The 20,356-nt window shown below is 41.6% G+C and overlaps 1 protein-coding gene and 1 pseudogene across 1 annotated transcript; both read left to right on the forward strand.

Annotated features, from left to right (window-relative positions):
• The first annotated feature begins 9,511 nt into the window (after positions 1 to 9,511).
• On the forward strand, positions 9,512 to 12,191 carry LOC109974514 (zinc finger protein OZF-like). The gene is made up of 3 exons (XM_020624723.1): positions 9,512 to 9,517; positions 9,575 to 10,519; positions 11,940 to 12,191. Exons 1-3 carry the CDS (start codon positions 9,512 to 9,514, stop codon positions 12,189 to 12,191), a joined length of 1,203 nt encoding a protein of 400 aa, XP_020480379.1.
• A 1,890-nt stretch (positions 12,192 to 14,081) lies between these two features.
• Positions 14,082 to 20,356, forward strand: part of LOC109974515 (zinc finger protein OZF-like) — a 19,123-nt pseudogene continuing 12,848 nt past the window's right edge.

Genomic DNA, 20,356 nt, shown 5'->3' on the forward strand with positions numbered 1-20,356 from the left:
AATGATACATGGGGCTATGGCTGTATGTTAAAATTGACAAAAGAGTTCTCCCCTTTTAATTGCACCACCTTGGCCTCTATATATCCCCCTATAAGCAACAAAACTTTGGTGGGAGCTTTCAATCCTAGTGCTGGGTATCGTAATTACATGTTTTAGTTTTACCACAAGGGATACCCCGGTTGTACAATTGGGAGCTATCAATCGGACCTGGTGTACTGTAATTGTTCCAGAAGGTCACACCCTCATAGGTCTATGGGCCCATGGTGGCCTTTATTAAGGATTTGAGGTTTTGAAAATATACCAACAGTATCGGCTTTCTTTCCTGTTACCCCTAATAAGAATGTTGACCGCATTAACTATGTACACTACAATGTATTGCGTCTCGCCAATCCCACAAGAGATGCTGTGGAGGGCCTCTCTGAGCAATTGGCCCCCACTTCCCTTATGGCTGTTCAGAATAGAATGGCTCTGGACATGCTGCTAGCAAAAGAGGGTGGTGTGTGCGCAATGTTTGGAGAGATGTGCTGTACTTTCATTCCTAACAATACAGCTCCTGATGGATCAGTAACCAGGGCCCTAGAGGGCCTGCGCACCCTCGCGAAATAACCCCATTGATGCATGGTTCAATAGGATGTTTGGTAAATGGAAGGGGGTTATTGTCTCTGTACTCATTACAGTGGCAATTATGATAACTGTTTTGATTGTGGTTGTTGTGTGGTTGTTGTTGTGTTCCTTGTATTCGCTCCCTTTGCAACAGATTAATTACTACAGCCATTGAAGGCAGGGACAGAGATATGAATCCTAAACAAATGATATCATTACAGGAACAGGAAGAGGGAATTGATGAGTGTGAAAAAGTTTCCTGCCCTAATGAGCAGTAAAGGTGTGATCTCTTTTGAGATCAAAAGGAGGAAATTGTGAAATATTGAAGCATTTAGGTTGCTATATAACTAAGGCACTAATATAGTTTGGAAATTTTTACTTTAATAAGACACTGTGTTATGAGACAAAAGTATAACCTTCACATAGTTGTAGTGTGTGCTCACTCATTATTAAATGCACTTCTGGGAAGTTGTGCCTAGCACAGTTCTGTTTCAAGGGAGTAACCTAAGGGAAAGTAAATGATTACACAGTGGGATGTAAAGTTGTCTGGAACACTCCACTGTTTTTCACTTTGAATGCACTTATGAGGATAAGTTTTAATAATATAATCTTCACAATCTTACAGAATGCTCATTAAATCATTGTGTGCGTGCTTTTCTTATCACAAGAATGTAACTTTGGTTTCGGGGAGGTACAGCTGTGTATTATGGGAGAGGGAATTTGGCTAGTATCAATTGATTTCAGCTGCATGATCAGCATGAGCAAGAATGTGTAAGGGGAGGGGGGAATATCATAAAATACACAGTCTGGGTGAGTTTCACTTCAGATCATCTGTCCTGCTGCTTGCTGTATGATCTCCAGATATATCTGCAATAAAAGGTAATAAGTGCACTTTGATATTTGGTGTGTGACTGAAATTCTTTCCACTATCTGGACTCGAGAAGAAGTCTGGGACTTCACAAGACCTTATACAACTTTTCTTGAAGACAGTTTTTAGTCATCACAGTCTGTATCTGCACAACTTCCTGTTGTTCTGAGTCTCTCTGCACCTACTCACACAGCATTTCATGTCCACAGGTCAAGTCTTTACAAAGGTCAAACAGATTAAACAATTATTTGAACAGTTTTTCAAATACATAACATAGCACTACGTATATCATTTTATCAAGAATTTCTTTCTACAGATTACAACAGCAAAATACATACATTGACTTTTTCAAATAGCATGAATGAATACAGATACCTTTGAATACAAGCCTGGAATGACCAACAGCAACATGAGTCAGGAACAGTTACAGTGCTCTTGGTTTTTCAATCCAATTATTTTGTATTTGTTCTTTTTATATATTTCTCTTTTCTCAAGAATAAAATATAAATTGAAAGTGAGTGCTATCAATGTATTTATAAGTTATATAAATTATGAGCCAATGGTTGATCTATGACTAAAAAAATGGTCAAGTTAAATATTTTCAAAATTTTTTAATAAAATGGGGAAAAAATCTGCTTAATAAACAATATTCTATTACTAATCAATGTTATTTGCAAATACAGTATTTCCAAATTTATGACCAATTAGCAAAAATATAGAATCAGTGTGTACTGTCAATTGGATCTACCAGAAGAAAAGACAGATAGAGCGGGAGAGCAGAGAGACTGTCAAATCAATAAAGATAAGCTGATCAGGTACCACTAACCTGATTGTCCATAAATAAATGTGTTCCAAGAAATAGGTTCATCAAAGTGTTTCAAAATTCATCAAGCTGTCCAAAAAACAGAGTGGGACAAGAAAGATAGAATTCGTGTTAAACATAGGTACAAGAGAAGTGTCGGACAGCAGGGCAACCTGTAAGACAAAATGAGATATTCATTGTATGGATCCTGATTCAGCATCCATATCTTTTTTTTCCTGGTCTTATTATTATTATTCTGGTTTCAGCTATGAAAACCCATTCAGGTATCACAATGTTCAACTTTTTAATGACATTTATGCTTGTATTCAAATTTTTTAAATAACTTTTATACTTTTTAAACTATTTAGGTTCTTTCAGCAAATTTTTGCCCATTCAAATGAATGGGAAACTTCTACTTCAGCACACTTTCAGCTATTTCAGCTATCAAAATGTTCAGCTCTTCAACGACATTCATGGTTCTCTTCAGAATTTTTCTAAACTTCTATTCAGAACTTTTCAAACTTCATACTTTTGAAATATTTAGCTTTATTTTGAAAATCTTGCCCATTCAAATGAATGGGAAACTTCTACTTCAGCACACTTTCAGCTATTTCAGCTATCAATATGTTCAGCTCTTCAAGGACATTCATGTTTTTCTTCAGAAATTTTAAAAACTTCATACTTTTAAAATATTTAGCTTTATTTTGAAAATCTTGACCCATTCAAATGAATGGTGTCGGAAGTCAGCCACTTCCTCATCGGGTTTCAGATGATGGATAGAATATTCAGTCACAAAATACCACAAAATACCAAAGTGCACTTAATTAATAATTACCTTTATTCACAGATGCGCATCTGGAGATCACAGGCAGCAGCAGCCAAGATCGGATCTGATCGCTCTAACATTGTGTGTTATATACTATTCTTCCCGCCTCCTTACATTCCTTAGGATGCAGCTGAGATCAATCAACACCCAACCAAAGTTTTATCCCACCATACACAGTGCTTCTCTCATGACAGTTAAATCTTCCTCCCTAAAACTAAGGTACTTTTCTGTGATCAAAGGCACACATACACATAATGATTACATGAACAGTCAGTAATGCTGAGAAAGTTAAAACTTGTCCTTATCAGTTCATTAATAACAAAACAGTGGAGTGTAATAGACATCTACATGTCCACTGTTTTAAATCATTCTGCTCCTTCCCATGACTCCCTTCATGTGAAGCAGTGCTAATCTCTACTCCCAAGAGTACATCACAGTGTTAGAGTGAATACACATTGTAGTTAATTAAAACATGGTTAAAGGTTACATTCTTGTTCAGTTCAATTACATGAAACAGTGCTCATACTTCAAACTCAGTGACAGTTACATTCCATTTAAGTGCATAAGACTGGTGCTTCAGTTACAATGTCTTCAAAACAGTGTCTTCAAACAGTCTAATATTCCACAGCATGTAATCATGTATGTATACTATGACCAAATGAAGGCCACACTTTTATTTCCAAAAACAGTGTCATATTAAGATAAGAATTTCCAAACAGTGTTTGTGCTGCAATCATACAGGAACATTAATATTCCATATAGTGTATAAAGATACTAGTGTTTTCTACAATATATATATTCTTGTGTGCACAGTGAAAAGTGTTAATGCCTGAAGTTGCAATGTCTCACACAGTTAATATCTCACAATGGGAAAATTCTTCTTCAATACACTTTCAGCTATTTCAGCTATTAAAATTTTTTGCTCTTGGACATTCATGCTTCTATTCAGAATTTTTCTAAACGTCATACTTTTGAAATATTTAGCTTTATTTTGAAAATCTTTCCCCATTCAAATGAATTGGACAATTTTACCTCAGCATACTTTAGCTATTTCAGCTATCAAAATGTTCACCTCTTCAAGAACATTCATGCTTATATTCAGAATTTTTCTAAACTTCATACTTTTAAAATATTTAGCTTTATTCTGAAAATCTTACCCCCTTCAAATAAATGGGGAAATTCCAACTTTAGCATACTTTCAGCTAGCAAAACCATTCAGCTGTCAAAATGTTAAGCATTTTCAGGGCAATCTTTCAGCACTCCGCATCATACGCATTTTTTAGTTTAGTTTAGGTTGCTGAAAAAGTTTGTGATTTTAGCGTTATTATTCCTCAGATTGCAGATTGTTTTTGCTTGTTGAAGGTGATGTAGTCTGATGATGAAAACTGTATTTTAATCTTGTTATTCCTCAGTTTATCAGCATTATTGTCGGGTTTGTTCCTCCTAGCAGTTTTCTACACATTAGATGGCAAGTTAAAATGAACTCATAAATATTTGATTCCTTTCTTTCTTCTGTAGGTTCAGTGCTGTCATTTTTTAGGTCTAATCTATATGGTAGATTTGTAACAGGATTGCTGGAGCATTTTGGAGGTGAGCTATATTAAGGTAGGTAGGATTAGAATCAGAATCAGAATCTGCTTTATTGGCCAGGTGCGACGGACACGCAAGGAATTAGACTCTGGTACATCAGCTCTCAATGTGCAAAACAGTAAACCAGCATAAGGTTGTGTAATATAACAAAACAGCAGTATTAACATCAACATCAACAAACAGTGCAAACAATGCAGAATAAGCAGTATAAACAGACAGTAAACAACGCAAACAACAAAGGAATGTTCATTGAAATGAGGTAAATAGGGATAAGACAGAGTATGTGAGAACTAGAGACCTGTACGAGTCTGTATAATCTGTACAATGTATATACAGTGCCTTGCGAAAGTATTCGGCCCCCTTGAACTTTGCGACCTTTTGCCACATTTCAGGCTTCAAACATAAAGATATAAAACTGTATTTTTTTGTGAAGAATCAACAACAAGTGGGACACAATCATGAAGTGGAACGAAATTTATTTTATTAACAAAGGAACACATTTGTCAGTTCTACAATTTCCTGGGGCTTCACCTTTAATCATAGAGAGCCGATCCAACAAAGTCTTTCCCTTACTTTTGTGTCTCTGATTCTGAGGTGGTCGGTAACCCCAGGATGTGGGACAGGTGTTCCAACCCACATCCCCCCATTCACAAAGATTAAACCCAAGCCTTGACCGCTGGTCAAAGTGAAGCTCAGGCACTATACAGATGTACTGTTCGGAGTGCCTCAAACTGACTATGGGCCAACCAGAACAGTCAAAAATGTCACATCCATCAATTTCCAGAGTGGAAGTATCTAACCAATATCTATCTGACTAAAAATACCTAACAATAGCAAACCCCCACTAAGACACTACTCTGTCCAACCTGATGAGTTTGTGGCATTGACGTGTAAATTAGCTACAGGGAGAATAAATCCCATACCATACAGCAACTATGAAACTAATGATAAAGCTAAGAAATCAACAAAAAGAAATGCTGACAGTAGACTACCCATCTCCATCAGATCAAACATTTTGTTGAGCTGGATTGTTTCATATGGCTTAACAAAGAACACGCACATGATTTGTCTGTAAAAGAGGAACATGAATTCCTCATGGTGCTGTTAGAAGTTCTTAAAGGTTTTTTTTTTTGAATATCTGTTTGTTTGGTTTTGTCCCAAAACCTACAGTCAGGAAGACCTGGCTCAAGTTAGATTTTAACTAAAAATTGCTCTACTGTTATGCCAAGAAGGGGGTCCTTATCATGAATTTGTACTTCAAAGGCTGCCTCACAAGCTGACCTTCAGAGGTGGCAGAAAAGGGAGACAACCTTTAATGAAACAACAGAACTATATGAAATATCAGAAGGGAAACCCAGCCTATCAAATAGTAGTCTTTTTTAGATATGCTGCAATTTTGAGGCATGGAACAAGTCATGCCTCAAAAAAGGGGGAGATAGATAGGGACAGGGACAGCCATACGAGGCAAAGTGTTTACAGCATATGAATTTTCAAACTACTCCAACATTTTTGTGTTAAGCGTACAATATGGGCTCACCACAATGCAAGAGAAACACTTAGGAACTAAAAGAATACTTCAACACTCCACAATACACAGGTATTGCCCTGAGGATTACTATCCAATCATATGGTCACTGGTTAAGTGTTCATCAGAGTGACAGCCAGGGGGAAGAAACTGTCCCTGTGCCTGGTTGTCTTGGTGCACAGTGACCTGTAACGCCGTCCAGAGGGGAGGAGTTCAAACTGTACACCGTGCAATACCATTGTTAGTCCAAAACTTTACACATAGACCTGAACCATGCATATCATCCACAACCTGCAAGGTTAGTAGGAAGACAGAATGGCACTCGTAAAGCACAATTGAGGAAAACGGGAAGAAACTGAAAAAAATAGGATTATTGTCTACCATTAGTACTCCTGCACTTATATACACAGCTACTTGGTCTTGAGGAAGCTATTGAAAACACTGCAGTCTGCGCATTATTTCACAATTAAAACCTTTCCAGTGCCCAGATGAAGAGGCTGAACAAGCCTTGGAAGAGTATATGATATAAAATGTTTGTGCTAGTTCTATTCCAGGAGGACCAGTGGAGCTGCAAATCAAAACTATGAAATCTGTAGAGAGGGTGCTACTGAAGGTGATTAAGAGAAAAAACTGGTTCAGTCCAAAGTAGCAAAATCCATACCAGGTATTGCTCACCACCACACAAAACAAACAATAGCTGAGAGGAGAGCCTAGAGTCATCTATCCAACTGTAAGCTGGTGACGCTCTTATTTTCATAACACAGGCCAGGGACAGTTAGCTACACACCATGGCTCCCTAAGGCAAGCCTGACTTTTTCCAACAGGGAAGAGTCGTCTCAAACTCAGTGAAGAAACCATCGACCGAAGGGTGCATAGGGTGTGATACAAAATATGCAGGGACAGGTAGAAGAAGAGTCAGAAAACCAACTGAGAAAGAGATGTCAAATCTCCTCCCTTAGGTAGTTTTCACAGTATTATTGCATCTTTAGTGGAAAAAAAAGAGTATAATGGTTGAAAGACCTCACTAAACAGGATGTAATGACCTTAGAATTAGGATGTGTTGTCAAAAGTGAAAGGTTTGAACAAATGATGTTTACTGTTTAGCCCCATTTTACCTCACTGAAGTAGTGCATTGGCACAAACCTACAAGGTCCCTCAGTTCCTCAAGTCAGTATTTTTAGAAGTTCCTAGAGCCAGATATAAACGCTGGGGTGACTGTGCTTTTACTGTTGCAGCCCCTAAATTGTGGAACAGTCTACCTTCTAATGTCAGCTACTGACCTCAGTGGTTTTAAATAATTGATTAAAACATATTTATTTGGCTTGGCTTATGAAAAACAGTAAGCCTGATGCATTCTTTTTATTTCCTTCTGGCTTTAATTTGTTGAACATATGTTAACTGTGTATTTGTGATATTGTGCTTTTATTTCTCTTTTTATTTTTGTGTTGATCTTAATTACTCTATTTTAGTCATCTATTGTGATTCTATTTTGCTATGAATGGTACTTTGGTCAGCTGAATGTTTTTAAGGTGCTATATACACACATTTGATTTGACTTGATTTGATACTGCAAGGCAAAGCAATGTTAGCTGTTATATTGTTTGTATTTGTTCTACTGTGGGACTACAATTAGGAACAGCCCCCCAGTCAATTGAAAGAATTGGCAGACTATAGGATTACCATGTATAACATAAGGGCATGATAAGTCTTTTCCTCTAACCATTGAACAATGTTAATCTCTTTTTACTTTTTCCACCGGTGAGACAAAGGAGATGTTCTTCCATTAGCAGCTGATATCCTGAAAATTATACCTGCTTTGTGCGCTCTGTTACCGGCAAGAATGCCCACTACCTGCTGCCGGCCTGGTGCAAGGAAACCTTCAACATCACTATTCTGCCACCCGGTTTGTGAACCAAACCATCTCAAGGGCAAACACATGGTGAACATGCGGAGACAGCAAGCTGAGACCAAGTCTCTCCTCACTGTGGCAGGGCAGCTGGTGCAGGGCCCTGGTGCAGCTGCTGATGCCTTTCACATGCCTCTGTGGGATATTAAGTTGTGTGAGACATTGCAACTCAAGCACCAGCACCATTTGTTATGCACATATAAGGAATAGACATTGTAACTGAAACACCAGCATCATTTTCTATGCACTTATAAGGAATACAACTTTCACTCAGACTAAAGCATGAGCACTGTTTTATATAAATGTACTAATAAGGAATATAACCTTCGATTTAGTAGAAGTAAGTGTGTGTGTTCACTCAATTCATTAGCAATATGTGTGTTCATTTAATTACAGAATGTACTACGTTGGAATTAGGGAGTTGTGCTTGGGGGAATATCTTTGGAAAAGTATTGATAATTGTCAGCTGCATCCTGCAGGAATATCTTTGGGAGAGTACTGATCATTTCCAGCTGCAGGAATGTGCTAGAAGGAGGGAAGAATACTATATAACACACAGTTTTGGTGATGTGACTTGGAAAATCTTTGTTTTTTATTTAGTTGCATAATAATTCTGCACACTAATAGTTGCCTAATAATGGTGTACATGTAGATATTCTCTTAAGAAAGCCAAAACTTCACTTTTACTACTTAAATGTTCAGGTTTGAGGGTTTGTTAACATTTTGGATTGACCAAGAGCACTGTAGTTGTGCAATAACAAAATTAATCCTCAAAAATACAACTTGCCTAATAATTGTGCACACAGTGTATATGGTTACAGACTTCATTCCACCATGAGATTTATCTCTCTGCATATGTCTGTCACTATAGAAGCAGAGTGCTATATAAAAAGACACCCACTTGTCAAAGCATTCCTGTCACAGTGTGATCTAAAGATTCATCTGAGATGTCAGACTGGAAAGAAACCGGACAGCTGTGACCAGTGTAGAAAAACCTTTGCTCCAAAGAATCAGTCAGAATAGGGTCAGAATATTAGGAGCACCTAATAGCTAAACAAGTTTAAACTTCTTACCGCAAGTTTAAACCTCTTACGGTCATCTGTCTTTATGAATTGTCATGATCTTGGTTTCATTTGTTCAGGCAATTCCTAAACATGTGCAGCCATGTTGAATTAGACACAGCCCAGGCCTTCATGGTGCAGACACGATGGTCAAGATAGCCCAAACCTGAGTGTACCTGAGTGGGTCTAAAACATCAGTTTTAGACTACTACTCAATCTACTACTTGATGTTTAAGGTCTAATGTCCAGTTCTTGGCACTGCAAACTTAATGTCATGTGAACTATTCTAGAAATTATCTTTTGTCTGAGACCTGATGATTAAAGGGTGTCATGATGGTACGTACTGTATATGGTTTCATCTCTCTCTCTCTCTCTCTCTCTCTGTCATTATAGAAACAGAGGGACACAAAGACATCCACTCATCACCACTGTCAGCAGTGTGACAAAGCCTTCCTAAGGCCATCATACCTAAAGATTCATGAGAGATCTCACTCAGGAGAGAGGCCATGCAGCTGTGAACAATGTGGAAAAACATTTTCACTGAAGGCTAGGTTAAACTGCCATCAACAAAGCAATACTGGAGAGAAACCATACAGTTTTGATGAGTGTGGAAGAAGTTTTACCTGGAAGAGTAACTTAAATGAGCATCGACAAATTCATACAGGAGAGAAATTATACAGTTGTGACCACTGTGGAAAAACATTTACTCATAAAAGTACTTTAAGGCAACAGCAACAAATCCACACTGCAGTGAAACAGTACAGCTGTGACCAGTGTGGAAAAACATTTTCACTGAATTCTCACTTAAACAGGCATCAACAAAGTCATACTGGAGAAAAACCATACAGCTGTGACCACTGTGGAAAAAGTTTTATTTGGAAAAGTAAGTTAAATGAGCATCGACAAATTCATACATTAGAGAAACCATACAGCTGTGATCAATGTGGAAAGACATTTTCACTGAAGACTAGCTTAAACCGTCATCAACAAATTCATACTGGAACAAAACCATACAGCTGTGACCACTGTGGAAAAACCTTTACTCAGAAGAGTTCTTTAAGCCAACATCAACGAATTCATACCGGAGAAAAACCATACATCTGTGTTCATTGTGGAAAAAGTTTCACTAGGAATAGTCAGTTAAATGAGCATCAACGAATTCATACTGGAGAGAAACCATACAGCTGTGACCACTGTGGAAAACCCTTTAGTCAGAGGAGTGCTCTAAGCCAACATCAACGAATTCACACTGGAGAGAAACCATACAGCTGTGACCTCAAACCATCATCAATAAACTCTGATCTTAAAATGAGCCTGATCCTTTCATCCCAACAATCTGTATCAGTGACATTTGTATCTGATCTCTGGAAACCAGCTGCATTCATGTCTTAAAGAACTACAGGCTGTGTTTGGTTCCAAGGGGTCCACAGAACCTTTAAGTTCAACAGGTCCAGAAGCTGCTGCTCAAATTTAAGGCCTCAGAATCTTGAAGGTTCCTCATGTGAGTGCTGAAAGGACGAGACTCAGGAGAAATCCCACTGTACTTCTGATATAACAATGCATTTGACTGCTTCAGCAGGAGCCTCATGACCTGGTCACATGGATCTGTGAGACTCTGGGACTCCCCACCAGTTGGCCAGAACTGAAGGAGCTTTTGGGATGAGAGCTGAAACCTCTTCAAGGACTGGAACAAGTCCACGGTCCAACACTAGCCCCTTGGATCCTGTGGTGGCTAGGGCCTGATGTGAGCTAAATTAATTCAGACAAATCATTCCAATTACAATGATAATTTAATATTACAATAATTCAAGGCAGTTCAATAGTTTGGCAGACAATTCAACAGGCTAAGAGATAGGGGCCAGAGTCACCATTCCGGCATGAAATAAATGCAGTATTAGACAAGAAGATTTTCAGAGTCAGTTAGTCTCTTTTCATAAGGTCATAAGCACAGTCAAGTCTGTCATGTCCCCCGGCCGGGGTCTCACTCTCCATCCTTCTTCCGCACGCACACACACTACACTACTCTACTGCAGCAGTATACTGCCTCCTTTTGTACACTGCTCACTTTTGTCTCCCCCGCCAATTCCCGAACCTAGTTAACAGGTCATCTCCAGATCAGGATGACCCAATGGATTAAACAAACAGGCCATGAACCCAAAATGTTCTTGCTTCAGCACACACAAACTATTTACACAGTGAGCTGACATAGTACAGAGGGCTTGCAGAAATTAGTTATTAATTGACTACTACATATAGTAACTACATGTAATCTACACACCTTCACTGTATTCTACTACATATTGCATATTAACTGTAGCTTGTTTGTTTTAACCACTACAATCCACCATGACCTGGCTGAATGAGGGTCTCCACAGACACAGCTTTTTGTCAGTCAGGCCAGTATCCAGCCACCCTGTAGCCCCGCTCTGTGTGAACCGGCCTCTCACAGCTTTATATTATGGAGACGTGTGTGTGGGTCAGGTGCAGGTGAAGAGGCTGGTAGTAATGTGTCCTGGAGACTGTCAGTGATCACAGTGTGAAGGTACATCTACAGTGGTGGAAAGTCACTGAGTCCAGTTCCTCCAGTCTTGGACTCACAGGAAGTGCAGTCTGAGCTACTGCTACTTTACTCCACTGCATTTATCTGACAGCTGGACTCACTGGTTCCTTTTCCCATTCACAGCAATAACACAACATCTCACCAACAGATCAATACTGATGTGTTCTTGTCTTGTTCCTCTTCAGCTCTGTTTCCCAGCGGCAACTCAGTGTCCCAGCAGAACAGAAACCAGAGTCTGTCCAGACACGCTTTATGGGCACAGAGTCTGGACCGGTTCTGGCACGGCTGCTGGAGAAACTCCTGATCAGTCTGAATCTGGACCAGGAACTGTTTCACCAGGTTTTGTCACCAGTCATCGTGGCTCATCTGTCCTGCTTTGACTCTGTGTCTTTGTACATTGACTTATATGTGGCTGTAACACTCACCAGTAAAAATGTCCTTGTCTTTTAAAAAAAAACAGTGTCTTCAGTCTGAAGCAAGGCATAGGATTTATTGTAAAAGGTCAAATGGCAATATCTCTGTTTCTGGTTTGTGAAGCAGAACAGTTTACAGAGCTCCTGCAGTATCTTTTATACTCTCTACATGCACCTCCTGGTCTAACATGTTCTATTGCACCTTTCTCTCTTTGACCTCCAGTGCCACAGACACCATTGTATTTGAACCCAGAGAGGTCAGCCTTAGTCACCCTTTCAAAACCTGTAAAACAAAAATAATAAGCAAACCATATCTTCTTGACACTTGTCTGTGATTAATGACACCTACAACCATCATGAACATGCCCAAAACTCCACTAAGGCGACAAACAATAACAGGCAACATAACACTGTGTCACACATGTATCCTACTCATTGAGAGATGATACATAAACAAACTGACCTGTCACAGGGTGTCGTCTTAAAGCTACTAAACATGAAAAACTCAACCTGTCACAGGATGACATCTTGAAAACACTGAATATTTACAAAGACTCTTTTCTATCTCTCCCTCTCTGAGGTGTGGCAGGTGTCCTCGTGCCACCTTTTGGTCTGGGCTGCAAACTGGGCAGCCATCCAACTAACAGACTAGTAAACCCCCTCAGGTTACTCTAGGATGCCGGGGTCATCTCCCGGTCAATCAGAGTTGTCATCCTTGGTCATCAGTATGCACAACACTACTGAGTAACAAGTGTAACAAGTACTGATGACTGATTTGAAATAAGATATAAACTGCACAACACTACTGAGCAAGTATAACAAGTACTGATGACTGAATTGAAATAAGATATAAACATTACAATCAAATGAAATAAAACATAAGTGTAAAATAAGTAAAAATATAATAGGTAACATAAGTAAAATATAGCATATCTAACTGAAATGAGCTTAAATTTAAAGACTACAGGCATTAGAATAAGACTTGCTGTCATCTTTTAATCCTCTTGATCTCCCACATCTCTCCACCCTCAGTGACTGTAAAGTCACTGCCATATTTCTCCATAAAGGTTCTAACAAATCCAAACAGTAAAATAAGTAAAAATAAGCATGTAAATACCATGATATATAAAAGTACCAACAAATTATCAAGCAAAATTAGCCCTTGTCTGCCTCCCCGCTTTGCCCAAGTGAGCTTATACAGGTCTTATCTTGGCTAAGAAGAGGGAAGAGTGCATGTGGCAAACACAATTTGTTACCAGTGCCACTCCACAGAGTTGATAACTTCAGCTCCTGACCGTGCTCAGAGTGCACAGTCCTGAGGGGCAGAAAGTAACTGCAGGGTTGAGAGGTCAACCAGCGAGTCTGGTGTTTTATTTGGGAAATCCTAGGACAGCGTGCTGGTGACAAACTTCATCCAGGGGAGCCTGCTTTCCTTAGCTCTCATCTGGATCACTTCCCAACCCGCAGCGGCCAATCAGAACCCTCCGACAAGTGTGTGTGTTTCATATGACTGACTGCCCTGTGTTTTTATTGATTAACAAGAAAAAAGGATGACTTTATTAAATCAGAAAACTGGGTCAGTCAGTCAGGTAACATAAATGGCTATTCGCCTGGTACAAACAGTGGTGTAGTAAATATAATGTAGGTTATTTTATGTTCTTCACTGTGTAAAAATGTGTCGGTCACATAGATGTACTAACTTTATAGTACCTCCATAGTACTCCTTCCGCATCTAGGAAGGAGTACTAGGGTACTACTCTAGGAGGCGGGGTACTTTCCCGTGCAAACCCCCCACCCCGTGCTCTGGTAATCGCGAGAGTTTGTGAGATCGCGGGAGTACACGTAAGCTACTGTGAGATCCTCCTTTTAGTTGCACTAAGGTTAAACTGTAAGCACCACGTGGCGTCAATAAATGCAGATTTGTAACATGGATTTAGTTAAGCAGGACCACTGCACAAATGGGATTAAAGAAGAGAATCAGGAGCATGATTACAAGAGCGCAGTAAAAGAAGAAAACCAGGATTACATCAACCAGGACCACTACAAAGACGGAATGAAGGACGAGAATCAGGATCCAGATTTCATTCACCAGGCTCACTACAAAAGTGAAATAAAGGAGGAGAACCAGGACTCCGATTTCATTCCCCTGGACCATTACTACAGCGAAATCAAGGAGGAGAACCAGGATCTCATCGACCAGGCCGACGACAGGATCGGAATGAATGAGGTGAACCAGGACCCGGACCACTGCAGCAAGGAGCCCGCGCAAAGGAACAAAGCAAACTCATCCTCTGGTCCTAGCGACCAACAGGTCAGTGTTCAGAACTTAATAGATGAAAGATCAAAAACACAAACGCTCTAAGATTTGTTCTTACATGTTTTCATCGGAGATACAAACTGTTTTTAACAGTTTCTTGAAACGAGTAACGTGATAAACAATCTGTTTTGTGGGGGAGGCTTCATGGGACTGGTGTAGGTCAGTGCCGTTCCAATCGAACCAGTATCTATACTGGTATATTTAGTAGGTTCGATACCCAGTTAACAAGTGCACAATACTTCCGGGCGACTTAACATAGCGACCAAACGTACATCGGGACAACATGAAAGTCCGGGATTCCTGTCGGTGCGTTATTTGCGTTATAAGCACGTAAAAGCTACGTCGTTTTATGCGTGGCGGCAAGGTTGTGCAAAGGTCATTTCTCTGACCTATTTCTCAGGTAAAACACCGCTGCAGCTAATTTAGTAATATCAGCACATGAGTTAAGTATCGCTTTGGTTTAAGTGTGTCACTCACAAGCTCTGCTGCATGTTTAGTTACCTGTTAATGACACACCAGAATCATGTGGTCATTCACTTGCTGGGATTATTAAATAAAGAAATAAGTAGAAATAATAAAAATAGCGCATAGAGGATCATCTGCGCAGTGTATTTGAGGAAACAGAAGCATCTTGAAAATTCTTGAGATCAATTGTTTTTATTATAAACATCCTTGAGTTCACAATGTGTGATTATTCATTTGCATTACCGAACATTAACATTACAGAACTACTCGTGTTTCACAACCACACTCTCTCTAAGTCTGGGTGAGAGGGTGACAGTTCAGCCCAGCTTTTCTGAGCTGCCTGATGAAGTATAGCCCTGCTGGGCTTTCTTCGCTGTGGCAGCTGTGTTCAGTGACCAGCTCAGGTCACGTCACCGGCAGGCCCAGGAACTTGTGACTGTCAGCCCTCTCCACCTCAGCCCCTTTGATGGTCAGAGGCAGCAGAGGGTTATTGTCCAGTCATACTGTCATGGGTTAAGTGTTAATCAGAGTGATGGCTTAGGGGGAAAAAAAACTGTCCTTGTGCCTGGTTGTCTTGGCGCACAGTGACCGGTAGTGCCGTTCAGGGGGGAGGAGTTCAAACAGATTGTGTCCAGGGTGTGAGGGGTGTGCAGAAATCTTCTCCACCCTCTTTTTGACCCATGAGGTGTACAGGTCCAAGGGGGAAAAAAAACTGTCCTTGTGCCTGGTTGTCTTGGCGCACAGTGACCGGTAGTGCCGTTCAGGGGGGAGGAGTTCAAACAGATTGTGTCCAGGGTGTGAGGGGTGTGCAGAAATCTTCTCCACCCTCTTTTTGACCCATGAGGTGTACAGGTCCAGGCTTGCACCAATGATCTTTTCTGCAGTCCTGACTGTCCACTGGACTCTGTTCCTGTCATGTTTGGTTGCTGAGCCAAACCAGACAGTGATGGAGGTGCGGAGAACAGACTCGATGATTCCTCTGTAGAACTGTATCAGCAGCTCCTGGGGCAACTTCCTGAGCTAGTGCAGGAAGTACATCCTCTGCTGTGCCTTTTTGATGGTGGCACTGATGTTGGACAACCACTTCAGGTCCTGGGAGATAGTGGAGCCCAGGAACTTGTGGGACTCTACTGCTGATACAGTGCTGCCGAGTATGGTAAGGTGGGGGGTTCTTCCTGAAGTCCACTGTCATCTCCACTCTTTTGAGCATGTTCAGCTCTAGGTTGTTGCGATTACACCATAGGATTACACCATACACCAGCTGCTCAACCTCCCTTCTGTAGGCTGACTTGCCACCATCTCAGATGAAACCAGTGACTGTTGTATCATCTGCGCAAACTTTAGGAGCTTGACAGAGCAGTCCTCCAAGATGCAGTTTTTGGTGTAGAGTGAAAACCGCAGAGGGCAGAACACACATCCCTGGGGGGTGCCTGTTCTGATTGTCCGGGTGCTGGATGTGGTTTTCCCCAGCCGCACCTGTTGCTTTTTGTCTGTCAGAAAGCTGGTGATCCACTGATAGTTGCGGGTAGGTACAGTGAGCTGGGTCAGTTTGGAGTGGAGGATGTACGGGATGATGGTGTTGAACTGAAGTCAACCAAAAGGGCCCGTACATAGGTCCCTGGGGGGTCGAGGTGTTGCAGAATGTAATGCAGTGCCATGTTGACTGCATTGTCCACTGACCTGTTTGCCTGGTGGGCAAACTGCATGGGGTACAGCAGGGGGTTTATGAGTTCCTTCGGGTGGGCCAACACTAGTCTCTCAAGGGACTTCATAACCACAGATGTCAGGGCGACAGGTCTGTAGTCATTCAGTCCACTGATGGAGGATTTCTTGGGGACTCGGATGATCATGGAGCATTTGAAGCAGGAGGAGACTTCATACAGCTCCAGTGACCTGTTGAAGATAAGTGTGAAGATGGGGGCCAGCTGATTGGCACACACTTTCAGGCAGGAGGGGGGGTCACACCATCTGGGCCTGGTGCCTTTGAGATATTTTGTTTTTTTAAAAAGGCCACACATCCTTTTTTGCAGATCGTTAGAGGTGGGTGTCTGGGAGGAAGGGTGGTAATTGTCAGGGGAGCAGCTGCTGGGGTTTCCCGGACCACTGCAGCAAGGAGCCCGCGCAAAGGAACAAAGCAAACTCATCCTCTGGTCCTAGCGACCAACAGGTCAGTGTTCAGAACTTAATAGATGAAAGATCAAAAACACAAACGCTCTAAGATTTGTTCTTACATGTTTTCATCGGAGATACAAACTGTTTTTAACAGTTTCTTGAAACGAGTAACGTGATAAACAATCTGTTTTGTGGGGGAGGCTTCATGGGACTGGTGTAGGTCAGTGCCGTTCCAATCGAACCAGTATCTATACTGGTATATTTAGTAGGTTCGATACCCAGTTAACAAGTGCACAATACTTCCGGGCGACTTAACATAGCGACCAAACGTACATCGGGACAACATGAAAGTCCGGGATTCCTGTCGGTGCGTTATTTGCGTTATAAGCACGTAAAAGCTACGTCGTTTTATGCGTGGCGGCAAGGTTGTGCAAAGGTCATTTCTCTGACCTATTTCTCAGGTAAAACACCGCTGCAGCTAATTTAGTAATATCAGCACATGAGTTAAGTATCGCTTTGGTTTAAGTGTGTCACTCACAAGCTCTGCTGCATGTTTAGTTACCTGTTAATGACACACCAGAATCATGTGGTCATTCACTTGCTGGGATTATTAAATAAAGAAATAAGTAGAAATAATAAAAATAGCGCATAGAGGATCATCTGCGCAGTGTATTTGAGGAAACAGAAGCATCTTGAAAATTCTTGAGATCAATTGTTTTTATTATAAACATCCTTGAGTTCACAATGTGTGATTATTCATTTGCATTACCGAACATTAACATTACAGAACTACTCGTGTTTCACAACCACACTCTCTCTAAGTCTGGGTGAGAGGGTGACAGTTCAGCCCAGCTTTTCTGAGCTGCCTGATGAAGTATAGCCCTGCTGGGCTTTCTTCGCTGTGGCAGCTGTGTTCAGTGACCAGCTCAGGTCACGTCACCGGCAGGCCCAGGAACTTGTGGCTGTCAGCCCTCTCCACCTCAGCCCCTTTGATGGTCAGAGGCAGCAGAGGGTTATTGTCCAGTCATACTGTCATGGGTTAAGTGTTAATCAGAGTGATGGCTTAGGGGGAAAAAAAACTGTCCTTGTGCCTGGTTGTCTTGGCGCACAGTGACCGGTAGTGCCGTTCAGGGGGGAGGAGTTCAAACAGATTGTGTCCAGGGTGTGAGGGGTGTGCAGAAATCTTCTCCACCCTCTTTTTGACCCATGAGGTGTACAGGTCCAGGCTTGCACCAATGATCTTTTCTGCAGTCCTGACTGTCCACTGGACTCTGTTCCTGTCATGTTTGGTTGCTGAGCCAAACCAGACAGTGATGGAGGTGCGGAGAACAGACTCGATGATTCCTCTGTAGAACTGTATCAGCAGCTCCTGGGGCAACTTCCTGAGCTAGTGCAGGAAGTACATCCTCTGCTGTGCCTTTTTGATGGTGGCACTGATGTTGGACAACCACTTCAGGTCCTGGGAGATAGTGGAGCCCAGGAACTTGTGGGACTCTACTGCTGATACAGTGCTGCCGAGTATGGTAAGGTGGGGGGTTCTTCCTGAAGTCCACTGTCATCTCCACTCTTTTGAGCATGTTCAGCTCTAGGTTGTTGCGATTACACCATAGGATTACACCATACACCAGCTGCTCAACCTCCCTTCTGTAGGCTGACTTGCCACCATCTCAGATGAAACCAGTGACTGTTGTATCATCTGCGCAAACTTTAGGAGCTTGACAGAGCAGTCCTCCAAGATGCAGTTTTTGGTGTAGAGTGAAAACCGCAGAGGGCAGAACACACATCCCTGGGGGGTGCCTGTTCTGATTGTCCGGGTGCTGGATGTGGTTTTCCCCAGCCGCACCTGTTGCTTTTTGTCTGTCAGAAAGCTGGTGATCCACTGATAGTTGCGGGTAGGTACAGTGAGCTGGGTCAGTTTGGAGTGGAGGATGTACGGGATGATGGTGTTGAACTGAAGTCAACCAAAAGGGCCCGTACATAGGTCCCTGGGGGGTCGAGGTGTTGCAGAATGTAATGCAGTGCCATGTTGACTGCATTGTCCACTGACCTGTTTGCCTGGTGGGCAAACTGCATGGGGTACAGCAGGGGGTTTATGAGTTCCTTCGGGTGGGCCAACACTAGTCTCTCAAGGGACTTCATAACCACAGATGTCAGGGCGACAGGTCTGTAGTCATTCAGTCCACTGATGGAGGATTTCTTGGGGACTCGGATGATCATGGAGCATTTGAAGCAGGAGGAGACTTCATACAGCTCCAGTGACCTGTTGAAGATAAGTGTGAAGATGGGGGCCAGCTGATTGGCACACACTTTCAGGCAGGAGGGGGGGTCACACCATCTGGGCCTGGTGCCTTTGAGATATTTTGTTTTTTTAAAAAGGCCACACATCCTTTTTTGCAGATCGTTAGAGGTGGGTGTCTGGGAGGAAGGGTGGTAATTGTCAGGGGAGCAGCTGCTGGGTTTGAGGTGGGGAGGGTGAGGGGGTGGTATTGTCTCTCAAACCTGCAGTAGAACAAATTCAGCTTGTCTGCCAGTTGATTGTCCTCCACAGCAGAGGGTGATGGTTTCCTGTAGCCAGTGATGTTTTTCAGGTTTCTCCACACAGATGAGAGTTTGTTAGCCAAGACCTGGTCTCATTTGAACAGCTTGTCATTCCTGCATTGATGTAAAAACAGGATTTGGCTGTTGTAGCTGGTTAAGATGGAGCTCTGCTGAACTGATTTGTATCCATTGCACCTATCGATTATTTTGTCCATTAATCAATTGACTGGTTTATAAAACCTTTGAGACACCCTCATAATGCTGTTAATGATTTTCAGACAAGTTGTTGGTTTACTGTAGGTGTGCACCAGTGCAGCCAGACTGATCCTGTCCATGTCTTCACCACTCACTCACTCTCACACACACACACACACACACACAGTGTGAGCCGGGAAACTTTGTGTGTGTGTTTCTGGGTCAGATCAGGATCAGTGTGGTCCATGTAACGCTTGGCAGTTCAATTTTCTATTTGGGACATAGCAAATAGAAAATGGAAAAGTGAATTAAATTTTCTAAAGTAGAATTGTCCAGTTGTCAAACCAGTGTAAAATGAAGATTTTGGACTCGTTTTTTTCATGTTTCTGTCCACAAAATGTCTGATTGGGAAAAAACTGAATATTGATAAGATTCAAAGTGTTTATTGTCATATGCACAGTATGGAAACAAACGTGTTTCCCTGCACAGTGAAATTCTTACTTTACAATTAAACCATCTTTATTTTCAACCATGTAATGGGCTCATTGAGAGGGTGGGATTTAATTAGCGGTTCA

The sequence above is a fragment of the Monopterus albus genome, unplaced genomic scaffold (assembly GCF_001952655.1).
Source record: "Monopterus albus unplaced genomic scaffold, M_albus_1.0 scaffold336.1, whole genome shotgun sequence".
NCBI classification, from domain to species: Eukaryota; Metazoa; Chordata; class Actinopteri; order Synbranchiformes; family Synbranchidae; genus Monopterus; species Monopterus albus.

What these genes read in the sequence shown, in the direction of transcription:
- LOC109974514 (XM_020624723.1), top strand. An exon ending in TCCTTTCATCCCAACAATCT is followed by an intron (nt 10,520 to 11,939) that starts GTATCAGTGACA and finishes TCTGTTTCCCAG; the next exon opens with CGGCAACTCAGTGTCCCAGC.